Source organism: Cnephaeus nilssonii, assembly GCF_951640355.1.
Source record: "Cnephaeus nilssonii genome assembly, chromosome: 11".
NCBI classification, from domain to species: domain Eukaryota; kingdom Metazoa; phylum Chordata; class Mammalia; order Chiroptera; family Vespertilionidae; genus Cnephaeus; species Cnephaeus nilssonii.
Genome location: NC_137082.1, coordinates 70112941 through 70136804, shown reverse-complemented (window position 1 = coordinate 70136804; position 23864 = coordinate 70112941). Strand labels below are relative to the sequence as shown.

Genomic DNA, 23864 nt, shown 5'->3' with positions numbered 1-23864 from the left:
AAATGGGGTGTAGGTGGAGAAAAGCCAGTAGAGGAGTCCCGGTGTGGCTGGAGTGAAGAATCCTTGAAGGGGGGGAGGGAATAAGAGTGGTTAGAAAAGATGGATTAGGGCTAAATTCCGGAGGGCCTCGACTGCCAGGCTCAGAATATAGGCTCATTCAGCTGGCAGGTTCTTAAAGCGGAGGAGTGACATGGACATAGCTGGGCTTCAGAGGAGCTAACCTGCTGTGTGTAGGGTGGATAAGAGATTTGGGGGCAGTGTGGGTCCCAGCAATAGTGCCGGGAGCTGGGGAGGGCACTGCATGGGGCGGGTAAGAGATGATGCCATGGAGAGACTAGGGCAGTACAGGGTGGAGTTAACAGGTGGAGGAGGTTCCTGGGGTCCTGGAGGAGTTGGAGATGAAATGCAAAGTGTCTGTGCCAGTTATTGGGAGGACAGTGGTGCTGGAGATGGACATGGGAGGAAGGCAGGTGTGGGCCTGGCCAGGCTGGTGGGCAGAGGAAGCCAGGGTGTCTGGGGATGGCAGGGTGTGAGCTGGCTCAGCTATAGGATTTATGGGGACTTTGTCCAGCGGTGCTAGACTGGCCAAGCTGCAGCTGAGGGCCTGGATTTCTGTGGTGGCCTTTTTATCTGTCCAGGAGAGAGCGGGGTAGGGGAAGGGAACACATAACATTAAATTTACCGCTGTACCACTTTTAAGTGTGCAGTTCAGTAGTGTTAAGTGTATTCCCATGTGTAACAAATCTCTAGAACTTTCTCATCTTGCAAAACAATCTCTATACCTATTAAACACTAATTCCTCATGAGTGGAATCATAGTTTTTGCCCTTTTGTGACTGGCTTATTTCACTTAGCATCATGTCCTTGAGGCTCATCTATGCTGTAGCGTATGTCCGAACTCCCTTTTGTTTCAAGGCTGAATAATTTCCCACTGTATAGATATAGCACGATATATGTAGTATTTGTTTGCTTGTTTTCTTCAAGTAAAATTGATTTCTCTCATTTTGGAAGCAGTTTTAAATACCTACCACCAACTTTCTCAAGCTCTGCACACTTCTTGTTTGTTCATGCTAAAATGGGTCCGTGTGCATTCCAGTGAGGGGTGTTCATTTCCCTGCCCCTGGTGGCCCCACTCGAGGGCCAGGGCAGCACTGAGCAGGAGGGTGCGGAGCCAGCGTGTTCCATTCGGAAGTTATCGACTCTAGACTCGCTAAATGTCTTAGCAAACACTCCTCTGGCTTAAAAGTGGAATTGCTACTCAGAATTTATAGGTCCACAAATGGAGTGCTCCCGCTCCCTCTCTCTCTTTCTAAAAATAAAGAAGTAGTGCAAAAGTCAATAAAAAAGGAATTCACAGAAAAGGGGGTTGGGTTCAAAGGAGCAGAAACACCTTGGAGGAAGCGCCCTCGCTGCCATCTTCCCTGGCTCCACCATTGAATCGTTTATATATTAATATTAAATTTAAAAATCAATTTGAGCCCAGCCTGTGTGGCTCAGTGGTTGAACATTGACCCATGAACCAAGAGGTCACCAATTGGATTCCTGGTCAGGGCACATGCCTTGGTTGCAGGCTCAATCTCCAGTGGGGGATGTGCAGGAGGCAGCCGATGATGATTCTCTCTCATCATAGATGTTTCTATCTCTCCCTCTCCCTTCCTCTCTGAAATCAATAAAAACATATTAAAAAAAAAAAAAAAGAATGGAAAGCCTTACTGCATTATTTAAAAAAAAATCAGTTTGAGGAATACTTTATGTACAATCCACTACAATGACTTATTCGATTAGTTTCTACCGAAGTATTATGTGCAACTTTCAGCACCTTCACCTTATAGGACATTTTCATTGCTCCCAAGCATCCCATGCTCCCCTTGGCTGTCCACCCTGCCTCCCTCCACCCCTGACCTCAGACAACCACCGACTGCCTTTTTGTTCCTATGGTTTAGGTCAGTGGTCAGCAAACTCATTAGTCAACAGAGCCAAATATCAACAGTACAACGATTGAAATTTCTTTTGAGAGCCAAATTTTTTAAACTTCTTGCCCTAGTTGGTTTGGCTCAGTGGATAGAGCATCAGCCTGCAGACTGAAGGGTCCCAGGTTCAATTCCAGCCAAGGGCACATGCCTGGGTTGCAGGCTTGATCCCCAGTAGGGGGTGTGCAGGAGGCAGCCAATCAATGATTCTCTCTCATTGATGTTTCTATCTCTCTATCCCTCTCCCTTCCTCTCTAAAATCAATAAAAATATATTAAAAAACAAACAAACAAACTTCTTCTAATACCACTTCTTCAAAATAGACTCGCCCAGGCCGTGGTATTTTGTGGAAGAGCCACACTCAAGGGGCCAAAGAGCCGCATGTGGCTCGTGAGCCGCAGTTTGCCAACCACGGGTTTAATTTATAGTTTCTAGAATTTCATATGCATGGAGCCATACAGTGTTTACTATTATGCCTGGCTTTATTTTTTATTATTTTTTTATCCTAAGTCGAGGATACACTTATTGATTTTAGAGAGAGAGGAAGGGAGAGAAACAGAAACATTGATGAGAGAGAGAGAGAGAGAGAGAGAGAGAGAGAGAGAGAGAGAGAGAGAAAGAAAGAAAGAGAGAGAGAAACATTCATTGATTGCCTTCCATACTCACCCTGACAGGGGATCGAACCTGAAACCCAGGTATGTGGCCTGACTAGGAATCCAAACCCACAACCTTTTGGTGTACCAGAGGACGCACCAAACCACCGAGCACCCCAGCCAGGGCTATGTCTTGCTTCGTTGTCATGATGATATTGAGATTCTGTGTTGTGTGAATCAGTAGTTCATTTGCAGGAGAATATTTGTGACAGACATTGTTTTGCCTTCTGACTGCTCTAAGTTCTGCCCATGTCTCCCCATCTCCAGAGCTGTGTCACTATCGCCTCTGGCCTGAGTGCCTGAAATGGCCTCCTGTTATCCTTCCTGTCCTCTCACAGTCCCTTTCCCTGCAGCTGCCCAAGTGAACTTCACAACAAGCATGTTGGACTGGGTCCGCCCAGTGCTCAAATGCATCAGGGGCTTTGCATAACATAACACGGAGCCCCGAATCCATCCCGTGTGTGGTCTGGGCCCGGCCGTCCCCTCCAAAAGCAGCTTGCATCTCTCTCCTGTGTTTCCTGCATTCCAGCTACCCTGAGCTTCTTGGAATGGGCCTGTCCCTTTTCCTCCCTGAATAGGCAGTCGCCACACACCTCTTTATGCCCCAGCATCGTGGCTTTACTTTTGTCTTTGGGAGACTTGGATTGGATCTGTCTCCCTCTGGACTGTAAGTCCCTCAAGGTGAGTTGTTGCTTCGACTATAGCACCTGGCTCAGAGAAGGTCTTGCTGAATGGCTGAATGAGGCTGTTCCTGCACCCATGTGAGCTGAGCTCTCTCTCTGGTGTTGGCAGGATGAGCAGTTGAGGACCCTGGTGAGGCAGTTTGGACAGCAAGACTGGAAGTTCCTGGCCAGCCACTTTCCTGTGAGTGCAGCCCTTCTGTGGCCTCCTGCCCCAGGGACAGGTTCCGAGTGACCAGACAGCATTCCTGGGACAGACTTGCTGCCAAGCAGAAGACAAGGAAATGACACTCTTGCCGAAACTTCCCAAACCCCACCCCACCCCCCAGGCCCTTTCTTCCCAAACTGGAATTCCAGGCACCCTGATTAGGCATCACCACGCAGCAGCCTCAGCATGCCTGTGGTCTCTAGGCTCTGACGCCTGCAGCATGTGACCAGTGGCACATAATCAGTAGCGTATTTGCATTTCTTCCTGTGTTGGTGCTCAGTTTCTCAATAGTGAGCCTGAAACAGAGGGGAAATGGTACTTACAGCAGGTTTGCGGGGAGAGCTTCCTCAAGGGGTCTCCCTCAGACCCCACCCCTCCCAAGACTGCAGGTGTGTGCTTTGGAGAGGTGTATGGCTGGAGCTGCTGTCTGGCTTATTTCTTGGGTCACTCAGGGACCGAGTCACCAGACCTCTTCTGCCCCACTCCTCATCTCCCTCCGATTAAAACAGCATGCTCAGGGAAATAACGCTGTCCCAGAAGCAAGCAAGCTGGCTTCCCACAGGGTTCTTAGTTTGCCCAGTTCCATCGGTCCTCTGTAGCAAAGGAAAGCCATGGGTATTCTGACATGTGGCCACGGGGTGTATGGTGGTTCCAGGAAGAGGACAAAACCCATCTGAGCCACCTGGCCCAGGCCATAGTCCCCGAGCCCAGTGGTCAAGCATGATGCAGGGCTGCCTCCCCAGTTCTCATGATTCCTGTCCTCCCAGAATCGCACTGACCAGCAATGCCAGTACCGGTGGCTGAGGGTCTTGAATCCAGATCTCGTCAAGGGGCCGTGGACCAAAGAGGAAGACGAGAAGGTAACTAGTGGGACAGTGTCTTGCACACAGTGGGCCTTCACTTACCCCGTGAGTCACGAGACTGCCAGGCTGCCCTTGCGTCTGGCCGAAGGTTGGGTGTGTGTCCTCCGCTGGTCAGTCCGTCGCACCTCTCAGGGCTGCGGTGAGGCCCACGTGGAGAGAAGGTGCTGGTGTGAGACGGGCAGGCTCGCTGCCTTCACCAGGCTTCCTTCCCAGGTCATCGAGCTGGTTAAGAAGTACGGCACGAAGCAGTGGACACTGATTGCCAAGCACCTGAAGGGCCGGTTGGGAAAGCAGTGCCGCGAGCGCTGGCACAACCACCTCAACCCCGAGGTGAAAAAGTCCTGCTGGACCGAGGAGGAGGACCGCATCATCTGTGAGGCCCACAAGGTGCTGGGCAACCGCTGGGCCGAGATCGCCAAGATGCTGCCGGGAAGGTGAGCGACTTCCGGGGGCTTGGGGACAGTGGTGACAGGCAGGGTGAGGTTCCCCGGTCGGGGAGAGCCTTGTGGCTGAATATTCCTCCAGTCTTCTCGGGAGTTGTTCACTTCACCCAGAGACACATGAGTCCTTCAGACTGGTCTTTCTCTAGAGAATAGACCTCCCTCCTGCCGGCATCTGGACATCCAAACCTCTGCTCTGTTTTCATCCTGCTCCTCCCTGGGCCTGGTCCCTCCAAGCCCTGAGCCTCTTGGGATCGCAAGGAGCATCGGGAAGACTTGGCTCCATTCTTGCCAGAATCTTCCTCCGGATCAATTCCCAGTCTCCTAAGTGTCTTACTGCGCCCCTACGTGTTCTCCAATTTCTGGAAACATAAGTCTATTGTTTGCTATTGTCCTCTACCCTGTTCTCTTTGTCCTTGTGCATTTTTACCTTATTTTGCTTTATTTTTAATCCTTCTTTTCTCATGACACTGGGGTCCTGAGAGGTAGAGGAGGTGGATGCCAGCTGGTGTATTTCCCTTGAAGTATAAATGGGTCTGCTTCACACTCAGACCCGAGCATGCTGTCCTTCCGGAGCTTCTCCTGGCTCTGGGGTTGAAGACCCGGCCTCTTCCCCTCTGTGGCCTGTTGGCCCGCTCACGCCACCAGCCTTGCCTTGGTCCCTCTCTGTTATACACAGTGAGCTCTCCTCTGAGATGCCCTGTGCACCCCTGCCTTAGGCCCAGTGCTCTCATCCTTCAGTTTTCAGCGGAGTGTCATTTCCTCAGAGAAGCTTTTTTTTTTTTTAAATTAACTTCTTTATTGATTAAGGTATCACATATTTGTCCTCATGCCCCCATTCCCATCCCACACCCCTCCCCACGCATGCCCCCACCCCCCTGTTGTCCTTAACCACTGGTTAGGCTCATATGCATGCACACAAGTCCTTTGGTTGATCTCCTCAGAGAAGCTTTCTGTCCTTCCAGCCTCTGGTCGGTCCGTGGTGACCTGGCCACAGCGCTCCCACCTGTCTTCTGAGCAGCTTGTCCCCCAGTTGTAATTAGACCATGATGCCCGTCTCTCCTACTAGAGTAGACACTAATGTAGCCGCCTGTCTTCCTTGCCCGTGTGTCCCCAGTGCCTAGAGAGCAGTGTTTGCCATGTAATGGGCGCTCTGTAAATATACGAGAGCAAAAGAACGAAGTGCTTTATAGCTTGGAGCACCCAGCTCTGATAGTTGTGGACGGGAGGGCTGGGAGGTGTTTTGGGTCAGGGTTTCCTAGAAGGAACCTGAGATGCAGAGGTTAAAGGTACAGGGGTTTATGGAGGGAAGGGGCTCTTGCCTGTGAGAGGAGGGGTGGAGAAGAACAGGGCAGGGCCCAGCTAGATGGGGACTCAAAGTCTGGCCTTGACGTGGTACATGCTGTGTGTGGGCGTTTCCTGATGGTCTGCAGCGGGAGTGACCAGGGTAGAGACCCTCCTCTTAGACTGGTTGCTCAGCCAAGCTGTTATGCTCTGTTCGCAATCCAAGGGCAAAGCACTCTGCTTGGAGCCTCAGAGAAAGAAGTGCCTACTGTGTGTGAGCACTTCCCTACTCCTGGGTACTAGGACTTAGCAGAGGTGAGTGGAAATGCTCTGGGAATCGTTAAGTGCTAGAAACGTGTGTGACTTCATCTTAGAGCTAAAAGACACCTTCGAGTTCCTCAGGTTGAACCCTCATGTACAGAAGTGGGAGCTCAGGGCAGTCAGTGATGTGACTGGTGGCACACAGGCCACGGGGTTCAAAGGTCCCTCGTTTGCCCCCGTAGGACAGACAATGCTGTGAAGAATCACTGGAATTCCACCATCAAAAGGAAGGTGGACACAGGAGGCTTCCTGAGCGAGTCCAAGGACTGCAAGCCCCCCGTGTACCTGCTGCTGGAGCTCGAGGACAAGGAGAGCCAGCCGAGTGCCCACCCCTCGGAAGGCCAGGTGAGACGGCTGCCCGGGGCTGCCCTGCACCGGCCTGGCTCCAGGTTGGTTGGTTGGTAGGGTTACCCATCACCGTGTCATTTAACACCTGTCTGCCCTTTTCACCTTGCCCACGGCCATTCATTAGTTCCTGCTGAGGGTCAGTGTGGCTGCGTGTCTCTCACTAGGGCCTTTCCTTGTCACACACACGTCTGCACATACCTGGCAATTGTCTGCCCACAGACGAAGCATGACGGAGCAAGCTGACATAAAATTGAGTTCTCTGTTCTTATCAACGCCTCCCTTCCTACCTGTTGCTCTTTCTGGCTTTTTCATACTAAAAGCGTGTTTGCAGTTTTAAAAATTCCGGTTTATTGAAGTATAATTCACATATAGCAAACATTCATTGTGTTGAGGGATAGAGTTCTGAGTCAGGACAACAACGTACAGTCAGGTAACCACCACCACAGTCCAGGCACAGCACCTTTCCGTCGCCCCAGGCTCCCTTGGGGCCCCCTCCAGCCCTTCTCTACCCTTAGCTCCTGGCACCCTTCATCTGTTTTCTGTCTGTAATTTTAATTTTATATGGTTTCCTAGAAAGGCATATGTATGGAATCGTTTAGTATTACATTGCAATTGTAAAAATGAAACCCAACACCCCAGAGCGAACTTCTTATTGATATTTTAAAAATAGATCTCTGCCCTAACCAGTTTGGCTCAGTGGATAGAGCATCAGCCTGCGGACTCAAGGGTCCCAGGTTCGATTCTGGTCAAGGGCATGTACCTTGGTTGCGGGCACATCCCCAGTAGGGAGTGTGCTGGAGGCAGCTGATCGATGTTTCTCTCTCATCGATGTTTCTGGCTCTCTGTCCCTCTCCCTTCCTCTCTGTAAAAAATCAATAAAATATATTTAAAAAAATAAATAAAAATAGATCTCATGAATCTTAAAAAATGAAGATTTGAAGCAAACGTCGAAGTGTGAAGATTTGACAGTGCTGTGTTGGTAACACACGTCTATGCTGCTTTCTGGTCTTTTCTGTAATCGTGAACCAGCAAACAGCGAAGTTGTCTTTCAGGAGAGAGCAGAGTGGTCAGACCTCCCTCAGTCTCTGAAACTCCTGCTTGGCTTTCGGCTGCTGGGCCTGATGAGCCCAGACCATGACCCTGAGCCCTGGTCCTTAGTCAATGAGTTGGTTCGGCCTTATAGCATTTTAATGGCTCTGTTATGCTGGTTATTTAATTAAATTAAGGTTATATTCAGTTTATTGTCATTAGAAACAAAACTTGAATGGTTTTAATGGCTGTGTGTTATTTAAGGTTAAATCCAATTTTAAAAATTTTACTTAAAAAATTGTTTTCCTTTTTTGTGTGCTTTTTCTTTTGTGTTAAATCTAATGCTTTTGATATTAGAAACAAAGCTTTTAAGGATCAGTTTTGTAGCTAAATCACCGTTTTCTCAGTTGTTTCTTGAGAAATTCTTAGAACTGGATAGTCACATTCTTAGAAAACGTGTTGTTGTTGTTTTTTTCTCTTTAAAAGATATGGAATGCTTCATGAATTTCCATGTCTTCCCTGCATAGGGGTCATGCTCTGTATCATTCAATTTTAGCACATGTGCTCCAAAAGCGAGCACTTAAAAAAGCCTCTTAATACCTTTTGCTAGATTGCTTACCAGGATAGTTTTGCCTGTTAATGTGTAGATGGGAGCACCTCCTGTTTTCCCCACTGGTCAGTGTTTGCAATGACACATTTCTCCCTTATTATTAAGGGTAATAAGTTAAAAATGAGGCTATGTTATATCTCACTGTCTTAAAGTTTTCTCTTCCCACTTTGCTCAAGGTCAGCTAGTAAGTGGCAAAGTTCTGTCTGAGTCCGGAGCTTGTGTTCTCTCCCTGACGCCACTGTGCCCCCTTAACACGGGACCTTGCTCTTCGCTCTCAACGTGGCTTCTTAACCACAGACCCTACACCGGGGTCTGTGTGCCAGGTTCATGTGTGAAGCTTTCTAAGGTTCTGCCAGGAGAGCTAATGCCATGAAGGATTTTCCTGTATTTTTATTTTCCCTGTCACAAAATTAGTATACACTTTTTTCGTTTTTTAATGAGTTTATTTCAGCCAAATTGATGACATATTCCAGGGAGCAAGATCTCAAATGCTCTCTACACGAATTTTTCAAACTTTCATTTTGAAGTAATATTAAGCGTACAGAAAAGTTGCAAGAATAGTACAGAGAACTCTCACATGACCTGTACTGGGTTCATTTTTGGTTTTTGACACTTGCCAGATCTGCTTTGTCTTTCTTACACATATTTTTATCTTTTATCTGAGCCATTTGGAGGTCAGTTACATACATTGTGCCTCTTTATCCACTAATATTTCAGCGTGTGTTTCCTAAGAACCCATGCATTCACTTACATAACCACAGTATAGTTAACGTCTAATTCAGGGAATTTAACACTGATTCAGGACCTTTTTTTTTTTTTTTTTTTTTTACTTCTATCTAATCTATAGTCCATATTCCATTTCTTCCTGTTCCTGATCCAGGATTAGACATTGCATTTAGTTGTCATATCTCTTTTGTCCACTTTTAACTGCAGTCTTTCATGATGTTGATATTTTCAAGGCATACAGTAAGGACAGTTATTTTAGAGACTCTCAGTTTGGGTTCCTTATTTGATTCAGGTTGTGCTATTTTTAGCTGGAATATGGCATGATCTTTATCTCATAACACAAACTCCACCAACGGTGTGCCCTTGTGTCCAACAGGGAAGTCTTGGGACCAGCTGGTCCCCAGCGCTCCCTGCCATGAAGGAAGAGGAAAGCAGTGAGGAGGAGGCCACAGCAGCAACCCCTGCTGAGGAGCAGGAAGCTGTCCCTGCAGAGCTGGACGGAGTGCGCACACCAGAGCCCTTAGACAACACCCCCAAGCGTGAAGACCAGGAGGGCTCCTCGCCAGAAATCGGCCTGCCGTATAAGTGGGTGGTGGAGGCTGCAAACCTCCTGATTCCGGCCGAGGGGTCCAGCTTCTCGGAAGCCCTGGACTTGATCGAGTCGGTAATGTTGGTCACAGCACTTCCCAGCGGGCCCAGAGCACCCCCAGCAGGGAGTCCTCTCCTGGGCGGGCATCCTTGTGTTCACACATTCTCCCAATAGCATTTACTGGGCAGATGCTACGTGCCCAGCCTGCAGCCAGGGCTGGGACATGGAGCTGCCATATGGTCCCTGCCCTCAGGAGTCTCCTGACGCATGATGTACGGCACGGGGTGGGGTGGGAGGGCTGCCCAGGGGAGGCTGCGCTCTGAGTTCTGAGGGATGATGGCGGGGGAGGGTGTTTGAGCCGATAACACAGCACAGTTGAGCATGGTGCTTGCAGCACCACAGACGGTTGGGAGTCCCTGGAGAGGGACCTGGGGACTGGTGGGGCTGGAGCAGTGAGTGGGTTCTGATTACTCAGGGGGTGCAGCCCTAAGGCCGAGCTGGCTGTGGGCTGTGCCCCGTGGGAGAGAGCTCTGCAGCGGGGGAGGCACCTCTTGGTGTGACATCCCAGCTCTGAGCTGCATCAGCCAGGCCTGTGTTGTGGAGTGGGTTTCAGGAGGTGATGGGCAAGAGGCCTGGCTGGTTACAGACGTTGTTCCTCTTTATCCATTAATATTTCAGTGTGTGTTTCCTAAGAGCACAGGCATTCACTTATATAACCACAGACAGTTATATCTCACTCAGGAATTTAACACGGATACTGAACTCCAGGGGCAGTGGAGTTTGGTACATTCACCTTCCCACGTGGCCCTTCCCCTCCTTGGTAAAAATAATGACATCCATTGAACATCTATTAAATGCCAGCCTCTGAGCTTGATGTACAGTCCACCCAGTATTCGGTGAGCTGTGTCCTTTCTCTGTTTTGTAGATGAGACTGAGGCTCAGAAAGGTCAAGTTGTGTACCCAGGGTCACACAGCAAGTCAGCTGGGTGATCTTGACCATTGTGCTGTGCTCTCAGTGTCCTGCTTAATGGTGGTTGGGTGGCACGGTCCCTAGGGAGCCATCTCTAAAACCCTCTGACTCGGGGTCTCATCTTTTAGCCCAGTGGCTGGGACTGGACCCAGCTACAGGGTCTGTCTGCTGTGTCCTTCCACTCCAAGGAATTGTCACAGGATCTTGAGAAGCAGCCTGAGTGTTGTCAGTCTGCAGCACCCAGCTCCGAGGCTGCCACGGGAGGCCCGGTCCTTCTGGGCCCTAAGGGGACTGCTGAGATGAGAGTTGTGCCCGGCGCTGTTGGCACTTCATTGTGTTGCCATCTCCATCCTCAGCCTGTTCTGCATCTTCCTCCAGTTACTGGGCACGGAGAAGGAGGGAGGGGCGCACCCAGTGTATGGGAGGATCAGTGCTTAGTAATTACAGTATCTAACATTTGAGTGCCTGCTATGTGCCAGCCTTGTTACTGGCTACCTACATACCTGCTCTCTGTTAGTCCTTTAGCAGCCCTGTGAAGTGGGTGGTGGGCTCATCACCAGTAAGGGGATCCCAAGCTCAGAGGTCAGGTGGCTTGTCTGGCATCACACAGCAAGTCAGTGCCAGGGCCCTGAGTTCAGGCCCAGCAGCCGATGAAGGAGCTACAACATTTATAGGAAAACGGCTCTCGCTCGCTCCCCTGCAGCACCTGCAGGAAGTCCTTGCAGGAAGTGCTTCTATTAGATGCCATCAACTCTCGGGCCTCCCCTAGCTTGTGGGCTTGTGCTGAAAGTGGGCCCGGGTCAGCCCTGCCCTGAGCTGGCCTCCACCACTAGGAACGAACTGCCCCACCTTCCTGCGAGCCTCATGGGCCAGAAATCACCACTGGGGTCCAGGTTCACGCAGGGCCAGACCCTCCAGGAACCAAAGTGGAAGCTTCTGTCCAAGTCTTTTGTCTGGACAAGGTCTGGGTGTGCCCCTCAGGATTGATAGCTCTTAGACACTGAGTGGGAAGATGCATCTTTTCTGGCCTGGCTCCTCGGTGAGGGAGGGGGAAGGAACGCTTCCCGAGCAGGTTGCTGGGATTGGAAACGGCCTGTGAAGGGGCCAGGGAGCACCTTGAGGAGCACAGGAGCTGCCTCCCCTCCAGGAATGTGGCCACAGCCTTGCGCCTGTGACTTCCACGTGTGCTGATCTATGTTGACGGGAAACCTAAGCATGCAGGAGAAGATTATATACAAGGTGTTCATAAAACAGTTACATAACTGATATAGTCATACGATGGGGTATTTTGCAGTCATAAAATCATTTTAAAAGTTGGAAAATTTTCACCATTCATAGTAAACATTTAACTCATAGGTAATAGAATTAGGCATGATTATTTCTGCTTTACGGACATTTTAAATGGAACAAAGAGCAGGATATAGAAGTGATTTATACTAACGTTAAAAACATGTAAAATACTAGAAATGCATGATGACGGTAAATTCTAAATTCCAGTAGTGGTTTTCCCACCTGAAGGCAGAGGATGTGAGCGGGCAGGTGAACATGGGGTCTCAGTGATAAGGTTTTATTTCTTTAGCTTATTGATAGATATTTGGGTTTCTTTGTATTTTTCTTGGTGTTTTTTATATTTTAAATAGTGCATGGGACATTTTAAAAATAACAGCCAGTAGCCTTATGCACAACATACCTTCAGTTTTATTTACAAACATAGACATGCAGCATAGAAGATTTATATTTCCTTGGGAAAATGGGAGAAATTGTTCATGATGATTGTTCTTGGGCTCTGGGATCATACTTGGCACTCGTATATTTTCCCTCAGTGAGTAAGTCCTCTCGTATCTGCTGGAAGAAAAGCAGACAGATTGCAGTGATTACTAACCCCTCCTCTCTGGGCAGGACCCCGATGGTTGGTGTGACCTGAGTAAATTTGACCTCCCCGAGGAGCCGTCCCCAGAGGGCAGCATCCACAGCAGCCCGGAGCAGCCACAGCCATCGCAGTGGCCGGCCGCTTCACCTCGCCAGCCTATTGCCCCGGGGCCCAGCGTGACCGAGTACCGCCTGGACGGCCACACCATCTCAGACTTAAGCCGGGGCAGCCGGGGCGAGCTGATCCCCATTTCCCCCAGCACCGAAGTGGGAGGCTTGGGCATTGGCACCCCGCCTTCCGTGCTCAAGCGGCAGAAGAAGAGGCGTGTCGCCCTGTCCCCTGTCACAGAGAACAGCGCCAGTGTGTCCTTCCTGGACTCCTGCAACAGCCTCACTCCCAAGAGCACGCCTGTCAAGACGTTGCCCTTCTCGCCCTCCCAGGTGTGTGGACCCCACCCCTGCTGCTCGCTGGGTTTTGTTTGCAGACTCCCGGTTCCCAGTGCAGGGCCTTGCACGCAGGCACATGTACTCCTGGGTTGTCTGCCGTGTGGGAGGGCTGGCGATGAAGGGTGAGCAGACACAGGCCTGGCTTTCCCTCATGAAGCTTACATTCTGAGGGTAGTGGGTGATAACTGGGCAGAGAAGGGAAGGGGCTCAGTGTTTGGTAAAAGAATCAATTTATGAGCACCTATTTCTTACCGGCTTCTTTGTCACTGGGGAGCAGAGGTGGAAAGGACAGCCCTGCCCTTGGAGAGAGGGCAGTTAGTATTGGGGACAGGCTGGTGATGAATGAGCTGATGCAGACTGTAGTGTGGAGAGAGCTGTGATGATAGCAATTGAGAGTTTACTGCAGTGATGGGCAACCTTTTGAGCTTGGTGTGTCAAACTTCGCCAGAAAACTGAGCATAACTCGGGTAGTGTGTCACTTTGAGGAAAAAACTAACTCCAAGACTCTAGTCGCAAATGTTTCATCCTCAGGAGCAGCAAATGTTTTATCCTCGGCATGCGGCCGCGTGTCATCAGAAATGGCTACGCGTGTCAGCACTGACACGCGTGTCATAGGTTCGCCATCACTGGTTTACTGTGTTCTGAGTACTGCTCAGGAGGGGCCCTGTCTTTCCTAGAGGTGGGGGGGGGCAGGCTTTCTGGAGAATGGTGTCTGAACAAAGGTGCAGAGGTGGGGAGGGCAAGTGAGTGAGTGAGTGAAGTCCAGAGCTAGGAGGGATTGAGGGGGTGGGAGGGGAGGGTGGCATGGGGGCAGGAGCCTTGGAGGGCCTTAGGTCATCAGAGGGGTATGTACTGCCCTGGGGACTGGGGGGGCGGGCGGGGAGGCGGGATGGGGCGGCAGGGCTTTGTGAGGATGCACTGGAGGGGTGGGGGAGAGGCAGGTCTTAGAGTTCCCATGTCCGGGACGGAACAGGGTGTGTGGAGGCTCCCTCCCTCCCGAGAGGATGTGAGAGAGCAAGGCCAGAGGTGGCATGTTTCAGGAGGCTGCACTGCTGTAGAGGGATTGAGGCCAGGCCCGTGGTTGGGGCTGCTTGTTTGTCCAAGAGAGCTCCGTGTTCACCTGCTAGAGCTGCCGTAACGAAGTACCACACACTGTTGCTTAGCAGAAGTTTATTTTCTCAGTTCTGGAAGGAATGGGCAGGGTTGGTTCCTTCTGAGGCCTCTCACTTTGGCTTGCAGATAGCTGACTTCTCCCTGTGTCTTCACATGGTCTTCCCTCTGGGGAGGTCTGGCTCATCATCTCTGTCTTCTCAAAATCTCTTACCTCCTATAATCTTCTAAGGGCACCAGTCTTATTGGATTAGGGCCCACCCACATGACCTCATGTTACCTTAGTTATCTCTTTAAAGGCTATGCCTCCAAATACAGTCACAGTCATGTGACTTCAACATATACATTTGGGGAGAGCACATTTAGCCCATATTGGACCCCAAATGAGGACTACGGGCTGGAGAAGGAAGACAGCAGAGTCTTGAGCTGCCCAAGCAGCAGCCCAGGATGATGGGGTGAGGTGGCCGCCTTGCTCCGGGGACCCCGCACAGGGCGGTGGACCTGAGGCCTGCAGATGGACCTGAACTACCAGGGGCAGAAACGGAGAAGGGAATGCTTCAGACTTGGCTCCGATCTGGATTTGAGTCCTGCCTGGAGAAGTCACAAGAGTCTAATTCCCTCCAAACCTCAGTTTTCTTATTTAAAAAGGTGTTCACAATAGTACCTACACCTCAGAGGGTCTGAGAACACAAAGTTCTTGGTGTAAAGTGTGTAGCTCTGGCGGGAGAAGGTGCTCTTTAAAGCCAGCATCAGCACTGCCGCCCGCCGTGGCCGACCCCTGTCCATTACAGGTCCTTCAAGAGCTGTTCCCACACCGTCTGTGTTCTTTGTCCTGAGTGCCCAGTCAGCAGCCTGGCAAAAGGGGGGACGGGCCATGACGTGCCCAGTGAGGCATGAACCTACCGGGTGGGCGCCTGCTGATCTGTCTCGGCCTTTTTCTCTGGTGCCTGGCTGGAGGGGAGTCTCCTATATCAGGAGGGACCTCGGTCAGCAGATGTGGGGGAGGAAGGGAGTGTCTGGAGGGTCTCGTCCCACCTGCAGGTCACCCCTTTGTCTTCCCTGGCAGTTTTTGAACTTCTGGAACAAGCAGGACACACTGGAGCTGGAGAGCCCCTCGCTGACATCCACCCCCGTGTGCAGCCAGAAGGTGGTGGTCACCACGCCCCTGCACCGGGATAAGACACCCCTGCACCAGAAACACACTGCGTGAGTGCTGTGCGGGCCTCCCCCTCTCCCCCCCCCCCCCCACCCTGCACCGCTACTGCCGGCCTAGGAGTGTAGGACCTGTCCTCCCCGAGCAGGGCCGGGGGCCAGGATCACGGGTGGGGAAAGGGCACCCTTGGAAAAACAGCTGAGAATCTGTTATCGAAGGCAGCCTCCTGGCCACCACGCCTCTTCAATTTTGTCAGGATAGTCTGGTGCTTTACCATTGCTCTGATTCTTCTTATATTTTAGTCTGGTGGTTTTCTAATCTCGGAAATGGAGAGGGTCCAAATTGCCATGAAAAACTTAATCTCTCTATCTTTATGCGTTTCAAGCACAAATCCACTGTTTGAGTAGCCTTATGTGGAGGACGGAAGTGCCCCCAGTTCTGTCTCTGCTCAGTCAGAAGTGAAGGCTGCATCCGCCTTCCAGGCCCGGACAGGTTGTAGGCCTCCTTGTATGTTCATGATTCTTTCTTTAAGTGTTAGGCATTTTATTACTGTTAACATTCCACAAGGTCATATTCCTACAAGTCAAACTGAAAAAAATTCCAAGCACTCAAACTGTCATCTCTGGTAACATTTGGTCTTTCATTGCAAATGTCAGAAATGGAATTGTTTTAAGATAAAAAGTTTTTGGCAAGTCAAACCTGCTGTCCATTCGTGTTGGATCAGAAAGCTGTTGTCTTCATTCACTTCATGAAATCCACGTTAAAATACCTGTCTTGGTGGTACAGTGGCACGCCATTCTTGTGGTAACCCATTTTCCTCTTCTCCCCATAGTGGAAATTTCTCACTGGCAGGGTCCGTTGGAGACTCTTCAAGCTGACTGGGTGTACATGCTTCCACCAATATCTATTAGCAACTCAGTCCCAAGAGTCACATTTTTGCTATAAAAATACAAACTTTTGCAAAGATTTTTTTCTCTCTCTCCTTTTTTTTAAATGTTTTTGATTTTTAGAGAGAGAGGAAGGGGGAGGGACAGAAACAGGGATGAGAGAGGAACATTATCGATGGGCAACCTGCTCGCCCCCAACCGGGGAGCAAGCCTGCAATCTGTTGACCTTGTGGTTCTTGGTTCGATGCTCAACCACTAAACCACACTGGCAGGGCACAGAGATTTTCTTTATCATTGATAAAACTCCAGGGTCTCAGTGTTCAAAATGGTCAAACTCATATAAAAGAGCTGTACTTGTTCAGAACCATCATCAACCAAATTTAATTTTAATCTTGTTAGATCTGAGCCCTTCAGCAGATACGCTGCGGCCACCTAAGGAAGTGACCCTTCTTTTTCTCCTTTTCCTTCTCATCTATGTTCCTGCTGCTGCTCCAACTTCTGTTTTCCTCCACACAAAGATCTCCATGCTCTTCGTTCCTCTGTAGGTCCTTACTTCCACCTGGTGGTAGGTTCCGTCTGTATGCAGGCCATCCTTGAACGTTCTTTAGTGGGAGCCTGCTGGTGATGAATTCTTGCAGCTTGTGTGTAGCTGAAAAGTTGCCTTAATTTTTGAAAGCTATTTTTGCTGGGTATAGAATTCTGGGTGACAGCCGCACCCTTCCCTCCCGTTTTCTGTTTTCCATCTGCTGGGTCCTCTGGCTTCCAGAATTGCATTTCTTCCATCTCCAAGCCATCTTATGTGTTCCCTTTTCAGCCAGCCTCCCTCACTTCTCTAACAGGCTTGTCCTGTCAGCTCTTGCTGACATAGTGACTTCAGGAGTTTCTAGAATTTTCACGTTTGTTGTAAAAGTTCCGTGTCTCACAGAGATGTTGGGGCCGTGTCTCAGATTCATTCCTTTGAACTGCGGTTTGAACTGTGAGGTGTTTCCATTTGACCAGCCCGGATCTGTCTGATCCTTACAGAGGGCTGTGTGTGTATCTGGGGTGGAATGTAACAAGGATATGGGAACCGATTGACTGGGTGATCCCTGTCCAATCTCTCAGTCCCAAGGAAGGAAGAAAAGAATGGTTTGTACTCTTCTAGCTTTTACCTCCCTGTGGGATGGCTGGCAGGCCCAGGGAAGTGGCTGGAGCAGCAGCCTCAGGCAGCCGTGTCTAGGATTGGCCACTGCCCCCGAGTTCTCGATAATCTGGGGTGTTTCTCACGCCCTTGGACCCGCCCCAGGGCGGCTGAGGGAGTCGGCTGTGGCGATGCCTCCTGTTGACTAAGGTCACACAGGCCTCGTGCAGGTGGAGTCTGGCACGTGCCATCTGCCGAGGTTTGCCCACAACCAGCGGCCCGGCCGTGAGGCGCCTCTCCTGTCCCTTCCCCAGCAGGCTTTTCCATCGCAGGCAGAAATCACACATTGGTGGGGCCACATGTGCTAGGATCTTCCTAGTGTTTCTGCCTGTGGACCGACCCTGCCTAGGTTTCTCTCTGCTAAAGCTTTCCCTCCACGTTTCTGTCCCCACTGTGGTCATTCTGAGGAGACTGGGAAGATGGTAAGTTCAGCATGTGCGTTGGCCTCACCATCTCACACCTGGTGTCTGCCCAGCCTTTCCCTAACGATGCTGTTGCCACCGGATCTCCGAAGAGGTGGGAGAGGCACACGACCTCCAGGATTCCCTCCTTCCCCACCCTCACCCCCTGCCCCTCTCTTGCAGGCCACAGCCTTCTGTGTTTTATGGAAAGTCCTCATTGTAGACTGATGACCAAGCAGCATTCTCAGCCATTCCTTTACCCACCTGGGTCTCCAGGACCCTCTTAGCCTCTTTCCTGTTCCCGGGGATGGCTCCTTCCTCTCAGTCCCTGATTAAGACCCTCTCGGGTTGGGAGGTGGGTGGGCCAGTGCCAGAGGACAAGAGCCTGTGTGCGGGTTTCCTCCCTGTTGCCAAGGCCAGAGGTCCAGGTGGAGGGGGGCTGGGAGAGCATCTGGTGACTGTCCCCAACCCTGTCACTAAACCTCCTTCCTGGCCCTGGCAGGTTTGTAACCCCAGATCAGAAGTACTCCATGGACAACACTCCCCACACACCGACCCCGTTCAAGAACGCTCTGGAGAAGTACGGACCACTAAAGCCCCTGGTATGTGGCGTGGGCAGGTCTGTGCGTGTGGTCTCCTGGGTTCGTCCAGCCATTTGCGGTTCACAGAGCCCTCTCTCAGGTCTCATTGGGTTCTTCCAGCAGCCCTGGGAAGTTGCAGCTATCCTAATTTTACAAATGGGGAAACTGAGGCTGGGTTACTCATCAGTTCCTCAGACCTTTCCTGAGCACCTACTATGTGCCAGGACAGCACTGGCTGGTGTTGGAGACACGGCTTCACAGCATCCTGGTGAGGCTCAGAGTGTGGGATGGTGGAGGAGGACACTGAACACATGAATTCACAAATAACTAAATACTTCCAGCACATTGTACGTGCTGGAAGAAAACGGGAAGGTGCTGGAACAGAGGAGGACTTGCTCAGATGTTAGGACTAATTTGGGGATGTGGCAAATTATTCCTCTAGCTGAAGCCTTTTGCCTAACTGTTGGTTCTTTACAAAACCTGGGAAAGCCATTCCTGGGTGGGCTGGAGATGGCCAGTGAGGACATGTGAGGAGATGGCCAGTGAGGACACCCCGCCAGCTCCCCCTGCCCCTCCCAGTCATCACGTGGCCATGCTTTTCCAATGACAAGACAGCTGGCACCTTGGGCTCCGAGACAGGCAGTGTTTCAGTTGGAGGTGAGAGAAGGCTGGTCGCAGAGCAGCCCTGGGCCTGTGAGCAGTCTGCAGCGGCCCCCGGCTTCCTCCCCCCTCACTGCGCGGGGTCCTCGTGAAGGCCTGGCAGTGGGCCTGTGGCGTCCCGTCCTGTGGTGCAGCTGATGGGAGTTACACGGGCCCAGGCCAGGTACAGTGAGCTCTGCCCTCTCCTGTCCGAGGGGGATTTGTCTCCTGTGTCTGTGTGCTCTCCAGACGGGCTTGGGAGGGCCAGTCTCCCAATCTGACCTGGGCAATAGGACAGTGCAGGGGCTCAGGGTGACTTCTGAGGTACCAGTGCACCTCCCCTCCCTCTGCTTGGGGGCGCTCTCCTTTCTCTGGTCTCTGCTGCCTGAGGCCCGAGAGGTCGCCTGGAGCCCCCAGGCTTGAGAAAGGGGAGTGGAACCAAGTGTCCGCATTAGTGTGGAGCAGAGGGGTGAGGGAGTTTGGGCTTTGCGCGTGTCCAGGTTCTGATTCCACGGCAGTGTGACCCTGGGGCAGGCTCGCTCTCTGAGCCTCCATTTCTACCCTGTGGGAGACGACAGCTGTGTGAGGGCTGCTGTGGGGACTTGGCCGGGGGCGTTCCTGGCCCATGGTGGCCCTCAGTACATTGAGGTCAGTGTCTGCTTGTCCAGGGCAGGACAGTGAATGGTGTGTGCGTGAGGCCAGTGCCCCAGCACTGGACCTCCTTCCTGTACGGCCCGGGACAGCCGGAGCGTGGCTCTGCCCCGTATCCGGCAGCGTGGGAGCCTCACGTGGCCCTCTCTGTCCCAGCCCCAGACCCCGCACCTGGAGGAGGACTTGAAGGAGGTGCTGCGCTCCGAGGCCGGCATCGAGCTCACCATCGAGGACCAAGTGAGGCCGGAGAAGCAGAAGAGGAAGGCTGGGGTGAGTGGGCGAGGCGGGCAGTGTGGCAGGAGCCGAGGGAGACGAGAGGTGGCCGGGAGCACGTCTGGACAATTGGTGAAAGTGAGACGACGTCGGGAAGTGGAGCTGCCCCAGAGCCTCGCTCCCCGAATGGTTATCCATGAGACTGGCCACGGGGAGGCCTTGGTGTCTGGGACCCTCCCCTCCACTTGGGACTGTCCCTTAGCTGTTCAGCGATGTGTCCCTTGTGCAGCGGGCCCAGGCTGGGTGCAGGGGAGAGAGCAGTGAAGACCGGGCATGGTTGCTCCCTCTTGGAGTTCAGTGGGCAGACACCCTGGTGACTCGGTGCACGTGGCAGAGAGGGACACGGAGTTTTCCAAGAGAAACCCTTCAGAGGGAGCCGGCCGGCACCTGGGCCGTAGCAGGGTCAGTTCAGGTGAGGTGCAGAGCTGGCAGGCACCCTGGTCAGGGACTCCTGGAAGCAGAGGCTGAGGCAGACGCCCTCCCAGGCCAGCCTCTCCCCCACTGCCCTTCCTGTGGTTTCCTGATAGCGGGAGTTCACTGTGCTCCTTTCCCCCTGAGGCTCTCCTCTGAGGAGAGGCAGGAAGATGGGAATGGGTCAGGGTGGCAGGTGGCGGTTATGGGGAGCGAGTGGGGGAAGGTGGGCAGGCGGCTGGGGGGACCCCCTGGCTGGGGCCACAGGGTATTGTAGGCAGAGAGAACTTGACCCTAGGCCTTCCTGGGCCTCTTCTCCGTGTTGGATGGTGGTTCTGAGCCAGGACTGCACCTGTTTGGGGCATACTGCTGGGTTGGGGTGCTGTTAGTTCCAGGGCCTCTCTCTGGTATTAGAGCACTCGACCCCCAACTTGAGGATGAGAGGTGCAGGGGTTTGATAGAGGGCCAACAGTGGGGTTTATGTCTCCATGTTACTGCCCATGGGTGATGGTTTTAGTGGGACTTGGATGATTATTTTTGGGGCCTGTTTTGGGAAGGGGGTGAAGACCATTCAGGGGTGAGGAGTGGGTGTCTGGGTGGTGGGTGGTGTTTGTGTCCTGGCTCCCATTGTAGCATCTGGCAGGAAAGTCTACCCTGGGTGTAGTCTTCAGTGGGGCCACTGTTGTTGTGTCCCCCTGAGCCCCTCCAGCACATCCTCTCCAGCGGCGCCCGGAGGGATCCCCAGCCCAGCCCTGACTGCCTCCTTCCTCTCCCCCCCACCCCCCAGCTGCGGCGGAGCCCCATCAAGAAGGTCCGCAAGTCCCTGGCTCTTGACATCGTGGACGAGGATGGGAAGCTGATGATGTCCTCACTGCCCAAGACTCTGTCCTTGGTAAGGGGCTGCGAGACGCCGTCCCCCCGGGAGCTGCGGAGGCTCCTCTGCCCCCGGGGGGATGGGCGCTCCCTGGAGCTCTGCCTCTGCGGCCCTGAAGCGGTGGGCGGGCCCTGGGGGTGGAGTGGTCTGGTGGTTCTTGGACGTGACTTCCGTGTGCTGCTCAGCAGAAAGTTTTACTTACAAGTTTGCTAGAATACTTGTGAAAACCATGGGTCTGGCTCGCCAGCACCTTCACTGGGATCTTACTCATGGGGGTGACCCCAGAGAGTCAAGGACAGGCCTTTATACAGCCAGGTGGTGGGTGCTCAGCCCTGGGCTGGGTGCTCTCCAGTTCTCTGGCCGACCCTGGGAAGGGGGCTGCTGCCTACACACAGACGAGGTCCTCAGAAACCATGCCACAACGTTGATCTCTTGAAGCCGGGGATGGGGCCAGCTGTCCTTCCCCGGCGCCCAGTGGGAGGCAGTGAGGGGCGTGGGGTCGCGATGGAACGGATTTCCTGAGCAGATCTTGCAGGTATCCACAGTCCTTGCAGAGAAACCTCTGTTTGGACTTGGTCCCTCTAGCCAGAGCTGCTGCTCGCATCATGTAGGGCACATAAAGTAATTACCAGAAAGAAAAAACCGTTTGGCAAGTGGTTAAGAGCACAGGATTTGGAGGGTGGACCTGGGCTGAGTCCCGACCCAGCACTTGCTCTCAGATCTGTCAAGGCCCCGCGCCTCAGGCCCTGCCTGTGACGAGGGCCCCGAGCCCATCAGACTGTTAGGAGGGTAAAGGCCACGCTGAGTGGGGAGGTTGGACAGACCTGGGTGCTTTGTGCAGCTCCTCGTGGGTGCTGGTAGACTCAGCATCGCTCTGACTGGCCGGGGACCAGGACACCCTCGTCTCCACCTGATGCTGGCGGGGAGGAGCCAGCTTCTGGAAAAGGACCCACCATTATTGAGCAGGTGCTGGGTGCTGGGCTCTGAAACAGGCACTTTCCAAATATCGTCTTAATCTTTACGCGATCTCCCCACCTGGAAGAGAAAACTGGGCTCAGAGGCTAAAGTCGTGCCTCAGGGCGCCACGGCCAGGAGGATGTGTGCTGGGGGATGTGACTGGGTCTTTTTTGAACATGTGGCCAAATAGTGAGTCTTTCACTTGGTTTTGATTTCAGCCAACACATGTGCCATCCGGCTCCTCCAGCCTTATCCTGCCCAGCATCAGAGGAGACAACAGCCTGCTCAACCAGGGCTTCCTGCAGGCCAAGCCCGAGAAGCTGGCGGCGGCCCAGAAGCCCAGGAGCCACCCACCAGCACCGGCCCCTGCCCCTGTGAGTGCCGTTCGCACGTGTGGCACCACCCTTGGGGGCTTGCTCTGCTGCCCTCTTACCGCGGGGCCTTTGCACAGGCTGTTGCTTCTGCCTGGATTCCTGATCAACTTAGGTTTCAGCTCTCAGTCCCGATGCCACTCCCTCAGAGAACCCTCATGCTGGCAACCCCCACCACACAAGTCCCTTTTCACGGCAGGGGTCTCACTCGTCTCTGTGTTTAGTTGCTTAGCACCTGGCTGTCCTTGAGGGTGGAGGCTGCCCTGGTTGCTCCCGCGTGTACACATCTGTACGTGTGAATCCCTCCTCCCCACCTGCATGGCTGTAGGATTTTCTCACATGGAAGCTGGTACCACAGAGGGGCGTGGTCATGTCTTGTGGTCCAGCCTCCATGCCCAGAGGCAGGAGTGGCATCCCCAGGAAGCTGGGGAAGAGCACAAGGAGACTGGCTTCCAGAGGGAGAGTCGTAGAAATGGCCCCCACCCCTCCCAGGCTCGCTTCCACCAGGGTTCCCTGGGAGCGCGCTGCTCCTGCCTGGATGGTAACCTTCTTGCCTCCTCCCAGATGACCAGCGCCTGGAAGATGGTGGCCTGCGGAGGGACCAGGGACCAGCTCTTCATGCAGGAGAAAGCCCGGCAGCTCCTGGGCCGCTTGAAGTCCAGCCACACGTCTCGGACCCTCATCTTGTCCTGAGGGGCTTGGCAGTCACGAGCCCACTCTCATGTTTACAGGGGGCTGGGGGACAGGCTGGTCTGTGAATTGGAGAACCACACTCAGGTGACCACCTGCAGGGAGCCTTCTGCTGCCAGCCCCTCCCCAGATCTCTCAGGTGGAGACGCAGGGCCGCCGCTGTCCTGTCTGCATGCAGCTGTGCCTGCGGCAGTATCCGGTGCTAACAGAACAAAGTCCTCTTCCCAGGGCCACAGGGAGCCCCACGCTCTGGTTAGGCCTGGCCTCATCTCAGACCCCTGCTTAGGACCAGGCATAGCCTGTGTGTTTCTTCTCACCCTGTTGGTGTGTGTTCTTGAAAGAATAAAATTGCCTTTTTCCTTGCAATGATGGTGCTACTTTTTCACCACCTTGTGGTCGTTGGTGTGTTTGCAGCAGTAGGTAAAGTGGGCCATAGCTACTTCTTGAAGGTCTTGGAAGGTCCTTTTATCTGATTTTAAGACCCCCTCTTCAGCATCATCCTCATTAAGCAGTTGTCTGACCTTTGAACAGATGGGAGAAGTGACTTTTTGACTCAGCAGCCAGCTCCATCGCTGGAATAAGTGGGATGAAAGATTCTGGAATCCAGAGCCATTGTGACTATGCCTGTGTCTTGATTGTTCCCCAGGACACCTGGCAGCTCTCCATGGCTCTCCTGGCAG

At 52.7% G+C, this 23864-nt stretch overlaps 1 protein-coding gene across 1 annotated transcript in view; it reads left to right on the top strand.

The window, feature by feature from the left end:
• Positions 1–23568, top strand: part of MYBL2 (MYB proto-oncogene like 2) — a 29700-nt gene extending 6132 nt beyond the window's left edge. The window contains exons 3-14 of the mRNA XM_079784456.1: positions 3415–3486; positions 4278–4370; positions 4587–4807; positions 6601–6763; positions 9508–9795; positions 12590–13000; positions 15183–15322; positions 18240–18339; positions 19765–19878; positions 21080–21184; positions 22342–22497; positions 23059–23568. Coding sequence (XP_079640582.1) covers positions 3415–3486; positions 4278–4370; positions 4587–4807; positions 6601–6763; positions 9508–9795; positions 12590–13000; positions 15183–15322; positions 18240–18339; positions 19765–19878; positions 21080–21184; positions 22342–22497; positions 23059–23187 — 1992 coding nt within the window. The 3' untranslated portion in view covers positions 23188–23568. The remainder of the gene's footprint in view (positions 1–3414; positions 3487–4277; positions 4371–4586; positions 4808–6600; positions 6764–9507; positions 9796–12589; positions 13001–15182; positions 15323–18239; positions 18340–19764; positions 19879–21079; positions 21185–22341; positions 22498–23058) is intronic.
• Positions 23569–23864: the final 296 nt, after the last annotated feature.